Raw genomic sequence first — 21,989 nt, 5'->3', positions numbered from 1 at the left:
AATGAAAGAAATGAGCGGCAGCTGTGGCTCAGAGGCAGAGCAGCTCATCTTGTAATCTGGAGATTGAAGTTTGATCCTCGGCTGCTGCAGCTCACATGACGAAGTGATCTTGCAAGACACTCTGAATCCAAAAGGTTTATTCAGTGTGTGTGTATTTCAATGCTATTAGTTTTAATGGGTAGACCAACACTTTTAGTCTGTGTGATATGTGGTGAAAGTCACTTTGTAATGTAGCCCCATTATAATGTATTATGACCACAGTGAGTAACACGCCATCAAAACAAGTCCTGTTTTCAAAATCCTTCTTTAGAGAAAATACAAACACTTTATCAGAAAAATAATTAAACTATCAAAAGTAAGAGATGCAGAACAGTGTTCTTTGTTATTTAATGTGTACAATATAAAGGCCTAGATTATTGTTTATGTGCATTATTGTATCCTTTAACTCCATTTCTTATGTAGACTTATAACCAGTAATGCCACAAACATCCGTTTTACATGGGATTTTTTTGTGTTCATTTTGCTGATAAAACGTGATTTTAATTCAAGACAGACTATTTTCAAGTTCTCACAATACTGCCAGTTTAATGTTAATGATCTCAACATATCTTTCTGGATAATGACGTCCAAATTAGCCTCTCCACCAGGAGTCCTGAAATACACGTGTCAAACATAATAGGACTACAAACAATGCAGGTGTTTTATTCTTATTTTGCACAGGTATGCATTCTTACAGGCTTGCTGACTTTGATCATGCACTAAAGGAAAAAGTACAAAAAAATCATCCGCTTTAGTTTTTCTTTTACTGCAGGGGTTGAAGTCCAAATGTTACTTGTGTTCTGTAAAAGTCAATAAATAAGGTACGAACACAGTGCGTGTTTTTTTTGTGCTGAGGCCTTGGACTCTCAGTCAGGTCTGTCCTCTGTGTTTATCTGTCCACAGCCACTGTTGTTCTTAGTGGGTGTTTCTCCATCTGCCTGCAAGAGGAGTGATACATTTATTTTCAAAACGTATTTTATACATTAACACAAATGTTGTGCTCTTGTTGTAAAGGTCTGTCTTATGCAGTATGACGCTCACCTGCAGGGCACAGTTCCTGCTGTTTGTCGCCTCCTGTTGGCTCTGGAGTAGCTGAGGAGCATCACCAGGGCAGCTGCTTGACCCACAAACCAGCTTCAAAAACAGAAACTGCGACACCAGAGCAGTCAAAGACAAGCACGTGCTCTTCAGTGTGGACCAACCAGATAACACGTAAGATGGTATTTGTCCCTTCTGGTCCATCAAACATGGAGATGTTATGGACACTTTAAAAACTCCAGCTGGAAATTTGCTGTTTTTTTGGACAAAAACTATTTTACAAATATATGCAGCACTGGTTTCATATTTGATCATTTTAATGATTGTGGAGCATTTATCTATCCCAGGCAGGTTAGTTGTCAGTAAGCGTGCCAGCTGACACACGAGCGCGTTTTGGCCGCCAGGCACAGCTGAGCGCGCGTGCTCTGAAGATTGCGAAAGTTTTGGATGATATAATTTATTCATGTCCCTTGATTTTTTTTCTTTCTGCAGTTTAACATTAACCCTAGGAGATTCAAACGCTACAGTCAGTCTTCTGCCCTCATCAAGACGCGCTCCTTGGACAAAAGATTCCCACGAAAACGCCTGGTTTGAGCGGCTGCGCTCAGCTGGAGAGTCGCGCACCACGCCGCCAGCCAGTCCGAGGCTGTACGCCGAGGTAGCAGGCCGCTTGGCCGGCGGATTCCTGGTCCAGATATTCCGGCGACACCGGAGAACAGCAGACAAAGCTGAGGCTGAGGGAGTGGAAGCCATAATGGCCCTCAAATGTTCACCACAGATCTGCGTCCCTTTTATTCGCTCAGGTTTTCAAATGCTCCTCTTCAGTCCAAGGCAGTCACATAACGCAGAAAGGTTAATGTGCAAGAAGTGGATTAGAGGAGGGGGCTCTCCTCTGCTCAAGTACACCGGACCATATTTGCCTCGATAGTACAGGAAGGGGGTTCAGGAGGGTGTGTCTTTAAGCAATGAAGGGGAAAGTTAATCCTTTATTTAAGTTAAAAAGTTAAACCAGCAAAAAGTTTAAGTATCAAACATCAGGTTCCTTTTAAAGAAATAACCCATTTAGAGTGTTATGGTGTATGCATGTATCCACTATTAGGTGCTGCAACATTACTGATGCTTGCATCATCCTTACTTTACTGCATGAGCCCCACTTAGTCCATTTACACTTGTACTTTTATACTTCACCAAATTTCAAAATAAAAGGCTTCATTGTCCCAGGACTGTTCCCAAAAAGTAGAAGAAACATACAAACACACCTGCTTGTTCTTTTTATTTTCACTCTCTCATCGCTCAGCTCAGAAACACTGGCCTCTCAAACTTCACCTTTGTCCATGAAAGTTGCTGCAGCTGGCAGTAAAGTGCTGCTCACTCACTGCTGCATCACTAACAATCTGATCAAATGGATTAATAGACCTGCTCCATATTTCTGCAAAATGAGTAGCTTTTACAAGTTTAGGATGCTTCGTACTTTCCCTCAGGATCAATAAAGTATATATCTATCTATCTATCTATCTATCTATCTTTCACAGATTCAAGACTGTAAACAGCTCTTCACATTCTTAAGATTGTAAGATATTTCTATGCTTATAATAAACTTTCTTGTTAATATTTATCTCCCTCTGAACTGCAGAGGTAGAAAAACAGGAGCTACATTAAAATAAAGATGTTCAAATGTTGATCATTTTGAGTAAATGAACCTTTTACTTTTTCTCCTTTGCGTGTGTTTGGGGTGAGAAGTCTACATGTGAGACTTATTGCATAACATACACACTTTTTCCATAAATAAACATTTATCAGGTTACACTTAACCTCATAAAGTGAAATGTAACATATACACCAACAGACTTCTGTCATTCAGCTGGGAAGGATCAGATATCTGGTGTCATTGTCAGATTGTTAGAGGGGGGGGTGGGGGGGGGGGTAAACACCGTGAAGGTGAAGATACTCGGTCTGTCAAACTGGTTTGTTTGCATAAAGAGCTGAGAGGCAAACTGAAGTGGACTTCCAGTATACACAAGGCTCCCTGTTAACTGGTTTGTTTACACCACTAGAGGGTATCAGGTGTCTTAGGAAGATGTGCAGGTTTCTGAAAGGTCTCCAAGCTGTTTTGACTCAGCAGGGGACACGCGTTAGGAAAATGAACAGGAAGTCCCCAATGTCCTGTAAACTGACACGAGGGAAGGCTGAGTGGTTAAAAAAAGAGGTCAATGTAATACATATCATTTAGAGCTCCTTTGAAGAGTTGTAAGCTGGTTATAAAACAGATTGACATTAATATTGATGCATCTATAAGCTTCAATAATCAAACCAGACCATCAACATTGGCATTGATTATTTCTTCATGATTCATTTGTATAGCCTGGAAACGCTGCGGCAGGGTAGGTGTCACACAAAGCGACTAACACAACACTGCTACATTTACGTTTTCACGAGCAAAAGTTCATGTAACGAAAAGCAAGATGGGATTTTTTTGTTTTAAAAAAAAGCTGTTTAAACATCTACAGGACAAGATAAACAAAGAGATAAGATGTACTGCTTTGCTCACAGGGGACACCCACTAAAAGTTCCTCACAGGAGCTTTAAAAACCTCGATTAGATTGCAGAAAAAGTATCAAGTGTATTATCAAAAAGCTCTTTATTTAACAAAGGGCAGAGGGTTAAAAATACATTCATATGAGGACGAGGAGCAACTATAAGTCCATATATAATCATATAAATCATCTCTGGCTATGTACAATGAGTTGGTCTTGGATGAACTAAAAACCCTGAACTCGTTTTGGTAATCAGACTAAATACTGAGGTCTTCATATCACAGAGTTTAGTGCATTTAAAAGTTTACAGCTTATCAATCAACTTTGTCTTATAGTGTTTTCGGGCATTCACAGTAATCACAGACATGTTTAAAATAACAATAATAATGCACGTCTGCCCTGTTCCCTTCATGTGCAGCTTCAGGTCTGTGTGTCTTTTGTTTTCAAAAAATGTCGCTGTCCTTGTTTCCCTTCATTTCTTCACGGTGAACTTGCTGGAATGTGTCCCAGTGCTTTTTTTTTTTCACTTCACCCTTACTAACCGGGGATCACCGACAGTCCCATCAACACGTTTAATATTTGCTTCCTCGAACTTTAAAGTCTCATCTCTGCAAGTCCTTTCATTTGTGTTGTGTTCAAGGACGTCCCCCTGGATTTAACCCGTCACTTCCTGTTTGGTTCCCTGCTGGGCCTGTGGGCCTCCGACCGCCGGAAACACTGGGTATGATCACGAAGGCCAGAATCCCCACCAGCATGAGCGCCACAGTGACGGTGATGATGGACGCCACCACGACATAGTAGCACTGATCTGAGCGGAACCACCGGCGCAGGCGACCTCTGACTCTGTTCGGAGGCCTGCCTACGTCCACCACTGTGGTCGGGGTTATTCCCTGCTCCATTGCGTTCAGGTGTAGCTCCCCGCCTGCTGTCGCTTGAGTGTCATGGCTCTTTTTGGGTAGGGTGAGGATGCTCGGCTTGGTGGGGCTGCTGGGAGGAGGGTTCTTCAGGAGGAGTTTGCCCTTGCTGCGCTTGAATCTGATGGATAATGCCCTCTGCATGTTTGATGGCAGTTTGCCGATAATGTCCTGGTTGTTGCCCAGCCTGGGGAGGTCCTTGCCGTGGGGGAGCTCGGTCACCTCTCGACAAACAGGGCAGGTAAGGGTCTTGAGCTCGGGCGATGTAACATTGATGCGAGCCAGGCACTCCAAGCAGAAGGTGTGCCCACATGCAAGCAGCTTTGGGGTCTTGAAGACGTTATCATACGTGCAGAAACACACGGCACACTCTGTCTCCTCCACGTCATCAGGGGGCTTCACCGTCCTCCGCTCACTCCCTCCCTCTCTCCTGTCTCTCCTCCTCGCCTCCTCACTCCTCCCCCTCTGCCTCCTCTCTCCGTGGTGACGGTCTTGTTCCCTCCTCCGGCCTCTTTCTGCCCTCTCTGACTCATTGCTCCTGGACCTCCTCACTTTGGCCGGCTTCTCCTTCTTCCAGTAGTCCTCCTTTTTGTTCTGGCTGAGTTTGGGTTTGATGTTTTGGGCCTGTTTAGGCCTTTGGCTCCTTTCAGGCCTTTGTCTGTCCCTGTCATCACTCATGTTAGAGGGAGGATGGTCGATCTCACGGATTCCAAACAGAAGCTGAGGAAAGTAAGACATTGAATGAGTTTGTGTCCCAGCCTGTTAATGTAAATGTATAACTCCACAGCTCTTCAATGGACACATAGTTACTGAACATTCATATTGTTGAAGACAAGACAAGCTGCTGTAAAGCATTACAACCTGCGGACCATTTGTCCTCTCCAACTGTTCATTTACAAACGTTGAACCGAACTGGAAAAAATGTTTTAACTCTCAGACACGAGCAGAGAAGGAAACAGTCTGAAGAATTTAACATCTTTCTTGTGTTGAATTTGGCGACCCCTGTGGACAAAGTGTTACTTCTAACCCCTTTGCTGATATTATTCTGCTCATAGTGCTTTCTGAAGACAAATCTCATCCTGCTCACTCTCACAGTCGAGTGTTTCACTCATTAGGAATTTTTCAAAAAGTATGGGGTTTTTTTTTTCAGCGTGTTGTAAATCATCTTAACCATTTTCACTTATGCCATTTAAATCTTCACGAGTCATGTCTTCACCTCACACTGGGAGAATATCTATGTCAGACGGAAGGAGGGACAAAAAGAACGATGCAGGAGTGGTGGACTAAGTATTTAAGCTTTAAATCAATAGACACATTCTTAATATCATAAAACAGCAAAGACAATCAATACAAGGATGAACAGAAAACATAATGTAGCACTTTCTTTTTGTGCACATCATTTAGATCACACTGGTCATGTTTTGTAAAATATTAGTGTGCCGGACACAGGACATAAACGTCATCACTCTCCCTTCTCTCCTGCTGCGTTCTCACAGTGGCTCACCTTGACTTCATGCGGGATATGCACTCGGGAGCAGGCGGGAAAATTAGTGGGTAAAGTTCAAATAACATTTTCAGCTGTTCGCTTTGACACATGCAGCTCACCCTGAACATTTAAGAGGGTTTTTTTTTAAGGATGAGTGAGCATGTGTGAAAGCACCACTTGTGCGCAGACAAAAACACAATCCATAAATCTTGTCTCTGATGGTCTGGTTTGTTTTTCTGACACTCACAGAGGCCTCGCTGTTAGCTTCCGTCGGTTTCATAACCAGTAAAACATTTCCTCACAGGGGTTTTAAGATAACATCTGCTGAGAGTTGTGCGTTCCTAAACCATGCAGGGGTTCCTACAGTCTCTAAAATGACTTGCTGTATTTACATAAGAAGCTTCTCCACATGTCTGTAGAACTGGATGTCCTGCAGAAAGGTTTGAGTTAGTGTAGATTTTGTCTGAAACCTGCAAAAGAAAAAGTCATTGTGGAGTGACTCAGGTGTGTGACAGGGCTTCATTGTTTTCAAAAGTCATAGCAAACATTCCTGCACACACTTCTGTCGTACAGAGTGAGTCATTTACTTATTTTAATCCGCAGGAGGCACAACAACATGCATGTGAGCAGCAGAAGAAAAAAAAACTGTCTCAAAGAACAAAAAAAATCAAACATTGTACAGAATCTGTAGACACACAGAAACACACACACACACACACACACACAGAAACACTAACCCGTGGAGGTAGATGAATGCCAAATCCCGCTGTCAGCGATGATGTGACTGGTTAAATAATCCTGTAGTGTATCAGCACAGTTAAATGTCACATCACTCAACTTCATTCCTACACATTCACCACTCAGACTTTTCCTGTTGAGGAGTTTTGGTCCGTCTGCTGTCCCAGTTTCTCCTCTTCTCTCTGTGCCTTTCCTCATATCTTGTTTTTTTTTGTTTTGTTACAAGGCACTGCCTCCCCTGAACCCTCCTCCTCACCCTCCCCTTTTTTTTTTACCTTGTCGGACCAGTTGGACCAGCTGTGTTTCGCCAGCAATTTTTGTTCTGTTTTGACAGTCAGAGTGTAGATTATAAATATAATCATTTACGTAGATTAAATCTCATGCATCTCCATCTACTCACACTGCAGAGTCATAGTCACCTTTAAGGTGATGGTGAATTCAACGAGTAAATCTTCTTTTCATTATTTAAGTATTAATTATGATGTCAGGGGGAGAAATGGGGACACATGGTTAGGGAAGTAGTTTTTGCTTTATGTGACATGAATCAAGAAAAAGAACAGCGGCTGTTCAGAAATGTTCACTGTGGCTGTTAAAAGAGTCAAGTGTCAACACTGCACACCTCATACCTGTCATACCTCCAACGCTCTGCGGCCGCCGTTTGTAAGTATGCGTCAGCTAACTAACCTTTACTCATCACACACTGCTGGTGACGCCCTTTTTAAACTCAGGTATCTGAAAATACACACAGACAAAAATGACAATAAAAACATTTGTTGAAGCCGGAGCATCAAACATCAATATAGTGCTTTTAAAAACGCGCTCTCTTGAATGAGATGAAGTGTCACAAACGTGCAGCTGTACGAGGGCTTTACAGGATGCATATTGAATAAAACGTTTAGTAATGATTTACAGTGTAAATCAAATTAAGTGTAAATTTTACACTTTGAAAACTAGCATACTAGTAGATTTCAAAAGTGGAGAGATGTTTATTTTTAAACTGTCAGAAGTGGATTTTTTTTTAAAGACTTGAATGAGGGTGCAGGGGGAGAAGTGGTCGGGACACGAGCCACATCTACAGACGCTGTAGTCCTCGAGGCGGGCAGCCCGGGTTCAAGTCCGGCCTGTGACTCCTTTCTCGCATTTCATCCTCCACTTTCTGTCCCTGATTTCTAGCTCTATCCACTGTCCTGTCCTTACAACAAAAAACACAGAAATAAATCATAAAAAAAAAAAGAATGGGTTTTTTTTTTCATGCAGAAAAGGTGATTTTCTGAAACACTGTTAAAGAAATGTATGAAAGATACGAACAGAAGGCGACCATTAGTTATTCAAATCCTGCCTCTAAATATAACCTGTTGGACTTCCTGGTACAACCCCCAAAAATAAAAGGTCCTGAAAGGAGGTCAATACGACAGTGATGAGTAATAATTCAGCTGCAAACCAACTCAAGTGATTGTAAAACTTTATTGGCCTTTAGAAAAAATGAAAACAAACAAGATAAGGCGCCTCACACACGTGAGAGAAACTCGATTGAGGCTCCTTGCTTATGGTCCATTTACAACTACAACAGTGCTGTTCCTTCACAACATTGTGAAATTATTTGAGTCCAGTGGACGCTCAGCGGCAGCTGAGAAACCAACAAAAAGTCTCGTGTTGATTAACGAGCTGAAAAATGCAGGAAAGTCGTCTCCAGGTGAACAACTGTGCTCCTCTTTGTTGTTCAAACGTCACGGCGGGTTTATCATTAAACCAGTGAGTAGGCGCGTGACCCACTTCCCTTCATCCATCACTCTCCTCCATGTGTTCATGTTCAAACTATTTTCTCCAGATTTTAATTGCTGAATGCTGCAACAAGCTGAATCAGAGACAGTTTCTCACGAGGAGAACCAGTGAGCCGTTTGTAAACTAACTTGGTTTTCATTTCCTGTTGACTTTAACGCAGCGTGCAACGTTTTCACTCTCGTTTCTCTCTCTTCTTTCTGCACTTAGAGGCAGCAGGAGTCTTTTGTTTTTTCCTTTTTGGTCAAATGTTGCAAAAGGACCTGAGCTTTGTTACTGTCCCAGCTCCTCTTTCGTCTTCCCCTGCTTGCGGGGCATCTTCTTGCTGCTGCTGTCCTCCAGCTCTTTGCTCTTGTAGTAGTGAGGAGCCACTTCCAACAGCCAGCCACTATCTATCTCAATCACCTGCACGAGGAAATAGGGAGAGATTAATCAAGGCGATGATAAGGGCAGATTAAAACTGTCAGGAAACAGTTATCACACTTCCTTGGTATTGTGCCGTTTAATTCTTGTAAGCTGTTTTTTTGTTGAAGCTTTCCTCCTGGACTTTGAGTATTCTGTCGACCGGTTTAGCATTTAGAGTTTTTTTTCTTCTTCACATTAGCACACAGGCTTCGCCAGAAACAAACTTCAAATACTGACACTGCTAATATTTGAGAAGGATTTAAAGGGCTCTCTAAAGATAAACAGTGTTGTGTCGTGAGAAAAGCCGACCTGTCTCATGAACTCCTTGGTGGTGAAGACGAGCTCGTGGTAGATGAGCCAGCGCGGCTGCTCCTCGAACAGAGAGCTGTTCGGGTGCACGTAGACCGTCTGCTGGTGCTTCACCGTCTTGTAGCCGCCTTTGCTCAGTCGTGCCGTGTGATAGAAATATCCTGCTGTCACCGCCTGGTAGAGAGAGAGAGAGAGAGAGGGGTTTATAAATATTTGATTCATCGCCTGGCGGAAAAGAAACATCAGATTCTGGTTTCTTTGCATGTGTTGTGCACTTTAAGATTTTTGTCATGTGACGTCTGCCTGGGCTGATGTGAAAACACAGCTGGTAAAACTCAGGCACATTCACCTCAAGCAAAGAAAAAAGCCCAAAAAAAAGTCATAGTGTCTGACTCATCCACCACTTCCTGTCTGCGTGTCTCCCCCCCTCCTCCCCAATATGATCAGGAGGATTTCAGGAGCATTTCGTCTGAACCTCTCTGGACATTTTTCACGGCTGCACATGTGAAAACTTCTTTGATGCCAGAGCTCAACCCTCACAGCTCGACTGGAGTCAAAGTCGTCTGCATGTTATGAGGCTGCAGGTCATAAAGTCAGGACTGATTTTTGAGTATTGCATTGAATATGTGAGTCTTACTGCGGGAAAACTACAGCACAGTATCAGGACACAGTAGAAGCAGACTGTTCCCATGGTAACCGAAACATTAACATTCACTCCTTAATACAACTGCTAACTCATTCACACAAGCTGTTCACACCTGCTGTAAACTGGGCCAGGTGTGTTCAGTGTTTTCATCAATGGGATGTTTTAAAAAAGCTGAAAGATCACACCTGTCACACGCAGGGAAAAAGAAACCCTACGTTTGTCATTACACCTTCAAGCAGAACAAACAGCTTCACAAGACCCACTCCCATCCCGAGTCATCGGTGTGCGCTCCTTTATTACAGAACACAACACAGAATGATGTTTTAGAAAAGAGATTTTTCATAAGAAGGAAAAAGGAGGTTATTTTAATTTGTTTTTATGACTATAAAATCCGAGCTATAAGTCGCACCAGAAATCAAGACCCACTTTTACGGTATTAAGCCGCATGACTTCTGACCGACATGAAGGCGGAGTGTGATGATAAGCGGTGTTAACCTACCACTAAAACAAACGCCCTGCTTATCTCGAGGAGTGTAGGGGTGCGTTCACAATCAACACACTGACCCTGATATGAGAGCAGCCTCTGTTCAGGGGTGATTCACAGGTCTCCTCTTTTATTTTTAGATTTGCATTAACTTGTGCTAGTTTTACCAGACTAAAAAAAAAACCAGCAGCCACAGGCCTTGAAGTTTCATATGTAGAAAAGAGGAGATTTTTCTGAAAATAACAAAAAAAAAATATATATATATTTTCATACATTGTCCCGCTTTAAAGCAGAATCAAAAATCACGCAGCTTTTTGTTAATAGCTGTACATGTTTTGTGAGTTCTGTTATCTTCAGTCCTTTATCTGGTTCCAGTGTAAAGTCAGACTTTAAAGACAAATATTGAACCCCGGCAGGTTTTATTTCACTGAGAAAAGCAGCCCGCTCCGTTGCTTCTGCAGCCTCGCTGTGTCTCACTGACCTTCCGGATGGGCAAGCTGTCCCCCTGGGAGCTGACCACCTCCACCTCGATACGATCCATGAGACCCTCCAGCTGGTCCCGGACGTCCCGCGCTCGTCTCATGGAGCGGAACTGGATGAAGTTTTCATAGCACCACTGAGTGGAGTAACCGCTCTCCAGCCACTGAGGAGAGACGAGAGGTGAAGACGACACCTGGGTCACTAAGAGGGAATATCTGTGCAGTGCAGGCCTCAGTTGTCAAACAGTGGTTCCTAACCTGTAGATCACTCTGGAAGCTCCCAAGATTTAAAAAATACATGTATAAATAAATGTAAGTTTTTTTTTTCTTCTTCTAAGTGCCAGGATCTTTTATTCACTTGTTTTCAAAGTGGAGACGAGCGTCAGACGGACATGCAGAAATGTGCAGCTCATTAATTCTCAATGCACAAAAACAAAGCTGACCTAACAAACCTCGATGCTGCAGGCCGATGTGTCAGAGTCACTTATTGCTAATGTAACAGTGTACAGCTTCAATATTTGCAAACGGGGTCAAAGATTAAAAAAAAAAAAACACCTCTATCAGTTACTACAGCGTTCAAATGTACACAGAGCTTAAAGGAAACCCTGCGACATATTTACACAGTATCGGCTTCATGAGGAGAGGTGGAGCACCTGAGTGTAGACGTTGAGCAGCACCAGGTGGTCTCCTCCTGGAACCACAAAGTTCATCCTGGCGTTGTCGGCGTGGACCACCTTGTCTTTGGGCCGGTAGAAAATGGAGTTGTTCACTGACAACATGGCAGCGATGGTCAAAACCTCCTCTGAACATTTGTACCTGGAAAGAGAGCGAGACAGAAAAGAGATGAAGTCAAGAATCACTGTGATCGAGCTGTCCTGGATTTGAGCTCTTTTTCACGTTATATTCGTTTCTAGTTTGGTTTGTTTTTGGTTCAAGGTTTCTAATTTAGAATATTTAAAGATTCAACATATTCAAAATATTTGAATGAATTAAAAACTAGTTGTTTTGTTTTGTGCTTAACTTACTTCAAATATTTCCTACAGTTACCAAAGCCAGAGAAATTCTGACTCGGGACGCGTCTTGTCTGATTTATTTATATTATTATATTTTAATTTATAGTAAAAGTCAACAGGTTTAAGCTTCAAAAAGGTTTTTTAAGGTCTTTATCTAAAACAGAGACACAGATTTTAGTCAACTTTGACATTCTGTGCAGTTTTAAACCCGTCCTCATGTCTGAAGGGGTTAAATAAGCTTAGGCATATTGGACAGTCTATAGACTATAAATAGTTTCAGCCTTTGAGTGAAATTAAGAGCGGGTTAAGAGATTGTTTGGTGGTTTTAAAACATGCTGTGCTTTCAGAACTCGTTTGTCATGAAGGCTGCAGACTTACTGCTCAGAGGCCAGGATCATCTTACTCAGCATGGGGTCCACCGGCAGCTCAGCCATCCTGCGACCCAGCTACACCAACACACAGAAGAACAAACATTTAAGCAATGAAAGACTTCGTTCACATCCTTCATTATCACCGATGATGACGTCCGCTCATTTGAGAGAAGCTGGAAACACGACGAGTCATTGTTCCCCGCCTGTCGGCACTTTGGATCAAGGAAGTGAGTTTTGGAGGCCGTGACGCAGAACGACAAGCTTCAGCTACGTGTCGTGTAAAAGAACAGAGTGCTCAGAGTGCAGATGGACGGAGATTATAGATGTCAGAGAGAAAGGTTTAAGAATGTAAGGAGAGTTTCTGCTGCCCTGATGACCCTGATGTGCTCTGACTGCTTTAATGAAAGGTAAATCTAAAGTCCTGTCAGAGGTTCTTTCCTCCTGTGCCATTACTCGTTCTATGTCACTGATGAAAACATGACCTCTCGTGATGCTGGCGATGGCGCTCTGGAGGTCCTTGTCTCTGCCTCAGTGTCCATTGTTGCTGCCTCTCCAGGAAGTAGTGCAGATGAGTGACGCTGTGAGAGGTTACTTCTTGCAAAGCGACGAACTGTTCAGAAAAAATGGCTACCTACTGTGAAGGACCGTGGGGGGTTACAGTCACTGCCTTAGTGTATTAACAGGCTATTACTAATTTCTTCTGTCTCAGAGGATTTGTCTGGGCTGATCTCGAGCAGCTGGGCCCGTTGTTTTCTCTCTCTCTCTATTGTCGCATGGACTCACATTTTGCTTCTCAACACACCACACATCCACATCCACATCCACACTAACTGACCTCAGTGACGGAAACACTCCATGTTGGCTGTTCACAATAAAATCAACGTTATTTGTTGAGTTAACTGCTATATACTCTCATATTTGTCCCGGCTCTTGAGCCAGGTTATGACGATACCTGGCGATTTTACTCGTGACGTGTGAACACACATTTTAGACAACACACATAAAACTACACGACAGGAAGTTCTTGAAATGAATCACTGTTTTTTTTTTTGGGGGGGGGGGGGGGGGGGGGGAGATTCCAGCAGCTGACGCCAGAGTTAGACTCTGTAGTTTTGCTAGCTTGAGTCCGAGCTCTGAAGCTCCCAGACATAATCCTGGGTACTGAATCGGGTCTTTGACTCCCTCAGCCTGTACCTCGAAGACTGACAGCAGATCAGTCAGACGACACGCCGGCTGGGTGATGGATTCAACCTGGTCCACATCCCACTTTCTGAACTCCATCACTGGACACTCACGTGAAGCTACTGTCACATTGTGTGTGTGTGTGTGTGTGTGTGTGTGTGTATATATGCAAATTAACCAGTTGAACAACATACTTTATCAAACCTGTTGTTGATTAACCTTGTGCTGATCCTACGCGCACACACTGATATCGTACGTGTGATAAACTCTGCTGGAGTTCGTACCTTCGTCAGCTCTCCCAGGTGGTTCAGAGCTCCCAGAGCGTAGAGCTGCTCCAGCGCCAAGACCAGAGTCTCATGAGGAGGAGGGTCCATGAAGTCAAAGTGAATCAGGTCATTTATTCCTGTAAGTCAGATAGATGCATATAGTTAATCATTGCACGGTCAAAGCCACATGATACTGATTAGAAGTTCTTCAACTGAATGCATGCACTCACCTAGACTCTTCAGCAGCAGGACTACATTTCCCAGGTTGGTCCTCTGAATCTCAGGCACCGTCGTTTCCTCCATCTCATGTTTGAAAGCCCAGGCCGTGTACAGCCTGAAACATTTCCCAGCAGCCACCCTGCCTGCACGTCCGGCTCGCTGGTTGGCTGAAGCCTGAGAGTGAAACAGAAACGCTGTAAAGTTATTGTTGTTAACAAAGACAAACTAAAGAAAAAAAAAAACAATTCCGTGAACAGGGAAAATAAAGGCTTAAGTGACCTCCCCTTGATGTGGGCACCCGAGACAGTTTGAGCAAAGCTCTCCGTGTGTGCACATGTCTGACTGTGTGTGTACGTGGAGCTGCCCCTGTGCTGTGTTTGCCCAAACGTAACGTGTATTCACAGACTGGGACAACAATATTTACACCGTGGTAGAATCAAATATGAGTGTGTGAACACTTGATGACGGCTGAGCTTAGTTAAAGGACTTCTGTGAGGAAGAAAAACAAAGGAGCCTGAAAAGGGTTTGTGTCTTTAAGATCAGATCTCTGCCCCCCAGATCAGAAGCTTCCTTTAATTATTATTATTGAAAAAATACTTCAGTTGGTCCTCAAAGCGCTGAATGGTTCAAGGTCAAAATACTTTAGTTATCTTCAGATTCAGGGACAGGCGTGCTCTCGAACCTCACAGTCAGAATCAGTCGACGTCTATCTCTATGTTATAAATCAATCCTGCACGAGATCATGCTTGTGTTTCTGAAACTTGTGCGTTCGCTCATTAAGATGAGGCAGCACTTTTCTTCAACACAGGTGTCCTACTTGTTCCACATAAAAACCACAAACAGCAGTCACCCGTGAGCACGGCGTGACGATGAGGGACTCCATGCCGGTGCGGGCGTTGTAACTCTTCTGTTTGCAGAAGCCGGGGTCGATCACGTAGATGATGCCATCTATGGTCAGGGAGGTTTCTGCGATGTTGGTCGCCACCACCACCTGGAAACGTAGAGAGAGAGTCAATCCAGCAGCTACTCAACAGGATGAAAGAAACTCGGATAAAAACAAACATTAAGTCTGTCAAACAGTGTTAAAAAAAAGCTCCGGGGAATCTCATTGTGCTACAGCGGCCTCTATCGCTGAATGATAGCGGTGGCGTCTGACCTTGCGGGCTCCTGGAGGAGTCGGGTTAAAGATCTTGGCCTGCATGTCTGATGGCAGGTTGGCGTAGATGGGAAGCACCAGCAGCTCGGCGATCTTGGAGCCGAGCCGCCGGCATCTCTCCTGGAGCATCTCGCAGCACGCTTCGATCTCCTCCTGCAGGAGGAGAAAGGGGAAGAGTCACGAATACACACAAATAAACGTGTGGCAATGTTCCCTTTGAAGCTATTTCTTTTAGAGACACTTGAATGAAAAGTTACCGTAAGACGAGGGGGTTAGAGAGACCTTATTTCACACAGACACTTTTGAGCTACATTACCTGTCCAGTGAGGAAGACCAGACAGTCTCCAGGAGCCTGGGTGACGTGGATCTGCAGCACCGACACCACACAAGCCTCCAGGTAGTCTGCCTCCGGAGCCTTCACACACACACACAGACACACATACACACACAGACACAGACACACACACAGCACCAAGAGCATCAAGAGAAAAGTTCAGCCATCTTCAAGGGGGAAACTGAACTTACTTTATAAAAATAATAATAATAATGATTGTAAATATTCAATAAAGAACACAAATCTGTGCGATGCTGGTCGTTCCAAGTTTCTCATGAAGACATCCGGTCATTGAAAGACTGCACAGGAGACGTCTCGGTCTCTGCTGTCGTGCTTCTAACTTTAAGACCTGATGCAATGTCTGAGTTTCCTTCTTTTTTTTTTTTTTGTTTGAAAGGAAATGACCTGAGGTGCAAAGGCAATTTCATTTAGAGTTAAAGTGTTCAAATGTTTTTAATTTAACGTTTCCATCTGATCCAGAGACATTTTAGTCAACCTGTCAGTCTGCCGCAGGTTGTATTCAAATGTTACTTTGGTTTTTGAGGCTTCAGTAAAGGAAGTAAAGTAAGTAAATTTTTATTTATATAGCACTTTTCGCAGGCAGAGGCCACAAAGTGCTTCACAATCAAAGTTGAAACATCACACGCAATATACAGAAAGTACAAAGACCATGGCAGCCCTAAAAGAGGCTAATTAAAAGCCTGGACAAATAAAAACGTCTTCAGTTGACTCTTGAAAGTGTCAACTGAATCAATTGAGCGCAAAGATGGCGGAAGTCCATTCCAGAGCCTCGGAGCAACAACCTGGAAACACCGGTCACCTCTAGTGCAATAATGCTTCAGGTGACCTTAGGTGTCACCTCTTAATCCTCTCTGCCCAAAAACACTCAGAAGAGAGAAAACTGGGAAAAGGCCTTTTTGGATTTCAGCCTGAAATCTGTGACAGACAGCTAAAATGAAAAACAAGGAGGAAGATTCTACAGGACGTCACTCAGGGTTTTTTTTTCTCCATGTCTTAAACTGAATCTCACTTCATGCTTTGAGAGTTTTGTAAATTGTCTTCCTTTGTGTCTGTCTGTAACTTTGTGCTTTTGCTGCTGACTGTCTCGACCAGGTTTCAACAAAAGTCACACGAGCTGAAAGTCTGCACAGACGGATGATCTCGCTGAAAATAGTCAGAGATTGATGTTTGTCACTTCCACGACTGATATCATTGTTTTAATCTGGTTTCCTTCCTTTAGTTTAACAGTCATCTGCTAAAGCCTTAAGATCAGTAAATAATGTGTAACTGAAGAGGTTTCATCCTGAGAACCTTTACAATCTTCACACTCTCAAGCACTCCTCGCTTGAAAAAGCAACGAGAGGAATCCTTGGTTTTCAGTCAGCTGCTCTTTTACGACGAGGCAGAATGAAAAAAAATATATTTATGATGCGTACAGTGCAAAGCATCTTGATGACATTCAAGTTCTTACCTTGGTGTAGAAGATATCGACGGGGAACCTCCTGCCAGGGATTCTGAAGACCGGCGCGTCATCAAAGAAGCAGGAGAAGCGCTCCGTGTCCAGAGTGGCGCTGGCGACGAGCACCTTCAGGTCCGGCCTGAACCTGGCGATGTCCTTAATGAGACCGAAGAGGATGTCTGTGTGCAGCGTGCGCTCGTGGGCTTCGTCTATGATGACCACACTGAAGAGGAGAGAGAGGGAGAGGGAGAGGGAGAGGGAGAGGGAGAGGGAGAGAGAGAGAGAGAGAGGAGATCAGGAGAGTATCCAGGAGAATAGAAAGCGACCATGTGCTGCTGCCTTCACATGCTCTTTGGAAACCTCGTTCAGGAGAGCATGAAGGCAGCATAACCAGAGGGACCATTAACTGGTTCATGTCTTTACCTGTAGCTGGCCAGGTCGGGCTCTGTGAGAAACTCTCTGAGCAGCATGCCGTCTGTCATGTACTTGAGCACCGTCCTCTCCGACGTGCAGTCCTCGAAGCGAATACTGTAACCCACCTAAAAGAAGAAACGACCCGATTGAAAACACGCCGGCTCATGAAGATCAAACACTTTAAGTTATACACGTTATATTCACAATCAATAAGTGAAGAATGATACACAAATTCACTTCACCCTAACTAACATTTATAGAACATACTGTAAGTCGCATCCTTTAAAAAAACTGAATTAGAGATGAATAAGCTCAGAGGCCGTCGCGTCTCACCTCATTTCCAAGCTTGACGCTCATCTCCTGAGCCACTCGAGAGGCCACGGACATGGCCGCCACTCTGCGAGGCTGCGTGCATCCAATCTTCATGCCTCCGTCAGAGTAGCCCTGAGAGAGGAGAGAGGAGTTCAGACTTCAAGGATTCAAAAACTTATTCACAGAGAAAAAGTTTTCTTTCAGAGCAACAGTGAATAAAGAGTTTAAAAGCTGGAGCTGAGCGTGGAGACGGTGAACAGGGGGAAAAGCTGGACTGGGTCAATGGTTTGTTTAGTGCATTGGCGCCCTCCGATGGATTCTAAGTGCAACTGCACTATTGTGAGACAATGTTTTTGGTCGTACCCCTCTGAGACAACCTTGAAGGTCGCCATGAGAAAACTTCCCTTTTTGGTATCAAATGTTGGAATATAGTGTCTCACTTAGGGAGCTTTAAAACGGCTCATTTGCATATTTCAACCCTCTGGCTGTATCTTCCCAAAAGATCAACTTCAGAGATCTTTAACACCGGGGAACTTAAAAAAAATAAATCTGATATAAATCATCCAGCATGTTGGCTTTAATGTTACAAATTAAAAATCTAAATAAGTCAAAGAAAGATGAAAAACACAAAAAAAAGGAAAGTCTGTTGATAAAACGATTGGGGTGAAGAGTTAAGCAGAAGGATATTCTGATTCGGGTCTGATTGGGATTACACACTTACACTTTCCAGGAGGTATTGAGGGATCTGGGTGGTCTTTCCTGAGCCCGTCTCCCCCTCGATGACCAGGATCTGGTGCTCCTGGATGGCAGCCAGCAGGTCCTCTCTGTAGGGGAAGATGGGCAGGCTGCGGCGCACCTCCTGCATGGACTGTTTGTTCAGCTCGGCCTGCGACAGAGCTGGAGCCTCCTGTTCCTGAACACATCACAGTCCCAGGAACTTTATTATCGCAGCCTTTAAAGCGTAGAAGACGTTTCTTCTGAACGACAGACTCAGGATCAGAAAACTCTGAATGACTAATAGTGGGGTAGAGTGATGAGCTATAAATTGACAAACTGGGGCAATGTTCACATTCTAAGGAAAGTCGAATCAAAACTATATTTAGTATTTAATAAGCGCCACCTTTTCAGCTCGAGTGCCCTTCATCGTGATGGCGGTGCTGACGAAGTCGATCATCTCGTCCTCCTCCAGGATCAGCTGGTACCTGTCCTGCTCCTGCCTCATCCCCTGCTCTCTCTCCCTCTTGGCTCCGAAGCTGAGCGAGGCCGTCTTCAGCCTCTCCTCCTCCCAGCGGCCCTGCTCTCCTCCCAGCTCCATGGGAGTCTCCTCCAGCTCCAGGTCTCTCTGAGGCACGTCCTGGTCAGCAGGAAAAAAAAAAACCATTTGAACACTTCAAATCAAAAAAAGGAAAAAAGTGTCTCTGAGCATACGCTCGGTTTGTGACATCACTTCCTCCTACCTTGCTCCTCTTCTCCTCTGGCATGTAGTATCTGTTCTTCCTCTCATCTTGTTCTTTTGCTCCGGCCTTTTTGTAATCTTTGGCCAGGTCGCGGAGGGTGCGTTTGTATTCCAGCTCTTTTCTCTCCCTCGCCGTCAGCTCATCCGTGGAGAAAAGGTACTCATCATCTTTGATCTCGGCCTCCAGATCTTCCAGCTTCTCTTCCTCTCTCTTCTTCAGATAATCCCAGCGAGAGCGCTTCCTCAGCTCTGGCAACTGGAGAGGTGGAAGAAGACACTTTATTACACGGTCGCAGCAGTGTGCTGTCTTTATTTCTAGAAGAAAACAAAAAAAACAACAACAAACTCAGAGCACACACCATATTCTTCTGATCCTCCTCAGCCATCTTCAGCCTCTTCTGAGCTTCCTCATACGCCTGGAGAAAGACAAACACCAGGTCAGAGTGTGTACCGACATGACAGATTCAACTAACTATGAACAGGCTGCGTCTTCGATGTCCTCGAGTCCCACCTTTTTGTCCGTCCTCTCCGTTATGTTGCGGGTCTTGTCTTTGTCTTTCAGCTTCACTCGCTCGGCGAAAGCGTCTCTCTCTTCGATGTCGTGCTGTCGCTCCCTCTCTTCCTTCTCCCACTCCTCCTCTTCTTCTTCCTCCTCATTTTTAATGACAGACTTGTTCTCCCTTTGGCCAGTGTTACCCCTGACATTGGATGAAATAAGGATCAAACTACGGCTACACATCTCCCCTCTGTACTTTGAAGGCTCTGTTGAGCACCGAGTATTAAAAGTGCCTCAAGTTTAATAATTTGTTCCTTTGTTGATAAATAACAGAAATATTTCTGCAATAGTTTACATTTCAAACTGCGCAATATTTATATTTGTCTTATTTCTGCAATATTTTACTTCATACTGTGCAAATATTTATTTTATATTTCTGCAGTATCTATTCATAATTTACTATGCTGTAAATAACTCCAACCACACAGAGTTACTTTTGTGCACTTTAAGGTGAAGTTTCGTTGTATATTTGTATAATGACAAATAAGGTGTTTTATTCTATTCTAAAAGCACAAGTTCCTTCTGTTTTCTCAGGGTTTTATTCTTAAAGCTATGTTACCGGGTAGAGTGGAATAAACACACAGTAAGACTCTATGACACGTTACTTACCCTTTAGCTGCTTCATCCTCACTTGACGACTCGCTCGCCTTCTTCTTTCTAATGTGCTTCCTCTTGTTTCCTTTGTCCTTGTCTTTCTTTTTGCCTGTTTGCTTCTCCCTCACTTCTTCTCCTTCGCCGTCGCTGTCCTCCAGTAACGTGTACGTCCGATTCTTTCTGTCCATTTCGATGGCTTCCCGTTCCAACGCTCGGGCCGGCTTCTCCACCACCTGTTTGCGAGGAATCTACAGCAAACAGCGGTAACAGATTAGTTGATGTTTTATTCCCACACAAACTTCACGTGGACAATTGAAGCATCTATTATTGTTGGAGTTTTTTGGGGGAATTGGATGATACATGACTGTACCTTGTCAAAGAGCTCTTGAGCAAAGGAGATCACACTCTGATCGATGTCGATAGTTCCAGTCTGCTCGAGGCGGCTCACAAAGTCTTCACGGCTTGAGGCTCGCCGTGCAGTGCCGATCATGAATTGAGAGACGTACCGGTCGCTCAAGCCCAGGATGTCATGGAGACGGTCATTCACCCACTGCTCCAGATTGGCCATGGTGCCTGCTGAAGGAGAAGTCACAACACAAAAAAACGTGGCCCTGCTGCATGAATGACTGGATCTCTCATTTCACATTAAAAACAAACTCTCAGACAGATCAGCTGACGGGTCAAAAGGAACAAATCCACCTCAGGATATCGAACATCTTCTCTTTTTATCGTTTTTTTCAGCTGTTTTTAATTACGTCTTTTATCCATAAAAAAAGTACCTTTAACCGTCAATAACTTAATGAAGAAACCGAAGGTCATTATTACTTTACCACATGAACATGAAACCATGTTAGAAAGAGTAAAGTCCTCTCAGTACAAACACTATCAAAATAAAAGCAGAACAATTTTAAATTGTTTATAAAAGGAAAATAAAAGACGCGTTTAAAAATGTAATTTTTAACTTTTAAAACTTTGCATTAATCACACCAGCCCTGAGTGTTTATTAGTTTATAACAAAAAACAAGAGACAACTGGGTTCATGTTTGTTTTTAATATAATTCGTCATGTTGCAAAGTATAAAGTTTAGTTTGTATTATTTGGTAGATTAAATAGTATTCTTCATGTGATAAAGTATAAAGTTTAATTTGTATTACTGGGTAGATTAATTATCATTCTTTATGTTTTAACAGATGAACAGTCGAACTTTTATATATACATTTTATATTTTTCTAAGTTTCGATTGGGTATTTAAAATAAAACGGTTGAAAAATGAAGTATTTAATCAACTTACCGCTTTTTTTAAATGATGTTGTTTTGGTTTACAGGTTAGCTTACTAAGCTAACTCCAGCTACAGAGGTTAAAGTTCACGACTTTCCAGCACGCGCAATCAGTGAAACGCACATTATTCCTGAACCACACAACACTGGCCTGTTTCCCTCACAGTACACTTGTTTTATTTATTTTAAAAACTTCATATTGTGCTAAGTTCAGTTCAGCTTGACGCATGCTTAAGTCGATAGCGGAAATATGTCATGATAGAAACAAACGAAGAAGAGCACAGCTAGAAAAGGGACCGCATGTCACAGCGCCCTCGTGTGGCCGACAAATAAACAACTAACTACATCTTTGTATGGGCTGCAGCTAAAATTAATGCATTATAAATATTGATTATAAATAGAGTAAATAGCAGTTCTTAATCGGCATTGTTGCTTTGCATGCCATTTCCGAACTATCCAATGATTATCACATAATTAACACATCCAAATTAATTTTTAATTGAAGAAAATTAATTTCGCCAAATCGGC

At 43.3% G+C, this 21,989-nt stretch overlaps 2 protein-coding genes and 1 long non-coding RNA gene across 4 annotated transcripts; all 3 read right to left on the bottom strand.

Moving 5' to 3' along the window:
* Positions 1-676: 676 nt before the first annotated feature.
* Positions 677-2,402, bottom strand: LOC306823810. Its single transcript, XR_013779060.1, has 2 exons — positions 1,081-2,402; positions 677-977 (listed from the first exon to the last, which is right to left on the bottom strand). It is a non-coding gene; the product is annotated as an uncharacterized lncRNA (long non-coding RNA).
* Positions 2,403-3,698: 1,296 nt separating this feature from the next.
* On the bottom strand, positions 3,699-7,536 carry rnf183 (ring finger protein 183). Of its 2 annotated transcripts, XM_079343397.1 has the most exons (3): positions 7,376-7,536; positions 6,749-6,809; positions 3,699-5,245 (listed from the first exon to the last, which is right to left on the bottom strand). In XM_079343397.1, the coding sequence occupies exon 3, from the start codon at positions 5,201-5,203 to the stop codon at positions 4,247-4,249; it is 957 nt and encodes a 318-aa protein (XP_079199523.1). In that variant the 5' UTR covers positions 5,204-5,245; positions 6,749-6,809; positions 7,376-7,536; the 3' UTR covers positions 3,699-4,246. The 2 variants fall into 2 exon arrangements, with proteins under 2 accessions (XP_079199523.1, XP_079199522.1); XM_079343396.1 differs by lacking the exon at positions 7,376-7,536 and having other exon boundaries at positions 6,749-7,043.
* A 658-nt stretch (positions 7,537-8,194) lies between these two features.
* Positions 8,195-21,739, bottom strand: dhx16 (DEAH (Asp-Glu-Ala-His) box polypeptide 16). Its single transcript, XM_079344320.1, has 21 exons — positions 21,471-21,739; positions 20,554-20,756; positions 20,199-20,431; positions 19,545-19,731; positions 19,393-19,449; positions 19,035-19,289; positions 18,698-18,931; positions 18,299-18,490; positions 17,599-17,709; positions 17,275-17,390; positions 16,864-17,074; positions 15,375-15,473; positions 15,059-15,211; positions 14,753-14,893; positions 13,914-14,076; positions 13,702-13,820; positions 12,243-12,310; positions 11,505-11,667; positions 10,854-11,015; positions 9,243-9,416; positions 8,195-8,933 (listed from the first exon to the last, which is right to left on the bottom strand). The coding sequence occupies exons 2-21, from the start codon at positions 20,749-20,751 to the stop codon at positions 8,802-8,804; spliced, it is 3,168 nt and encodes a 1,055-aa protein (XP_079200446.1). The 5' UTR covers positions 20,752-20,756; positions 21,471-21,739; the 3' UTR covers positions 8,195-8,801.
* Positions 21,740-21,989: the final 250 nt, after the last annotated feature.

Source organism: Symphodus melops, assembly GCF_947650265.1.
Source record: "Symphodus melops genome assembly, chromosome: 5".
In the NCBI taxonomy this organism is placed as follows: Eukaryota; Metazoa; Chordata; class Actinopteri; order Labriformes; family Labridae; genus Symphodus; species Symphodus melops.
The sequence above is the reverse complement of the archived record's forward strand: the minus strand, read 5'-3'. Positions and strand labels throughout refer to the sequence as shown.

What these genes read in the sequence shown, in the direction of transcription:
- rnf183 (XM_079343397.1), bottom strand. Translation starts at nt 5,203, where the DNA reads ATGAGTGATGACAGGGACAGACAAAGGCCTGAAAGGAGCCAAAGGCCT.
- dhx16 (XM_079344320.1), bottom strand. Translation starts at nt 20,751, where the DNA reads ATGGCCAATCTGGAGCAGTGGGTGAATGACCGTCTCCATGACATCCTG. An exon ending in TGCTCAACGTCTACACTCAG is followed by an intron (nt 11,016 to 11,504) that starts GTGCTCCACCTC and finishes GTCTCTCCTCAG; the next exon opens with TGGCTGGAGAGCGGTTACTC. An exon ending in ACAGCTTGCCCATCCGGAAG is followed by an intron (nt 9,417 to 10,853) that starts GTCAGTGAGACA and finishes TCTCTCTACCAG; the next exon opens with GCGGTGACAGCAGGATATTT.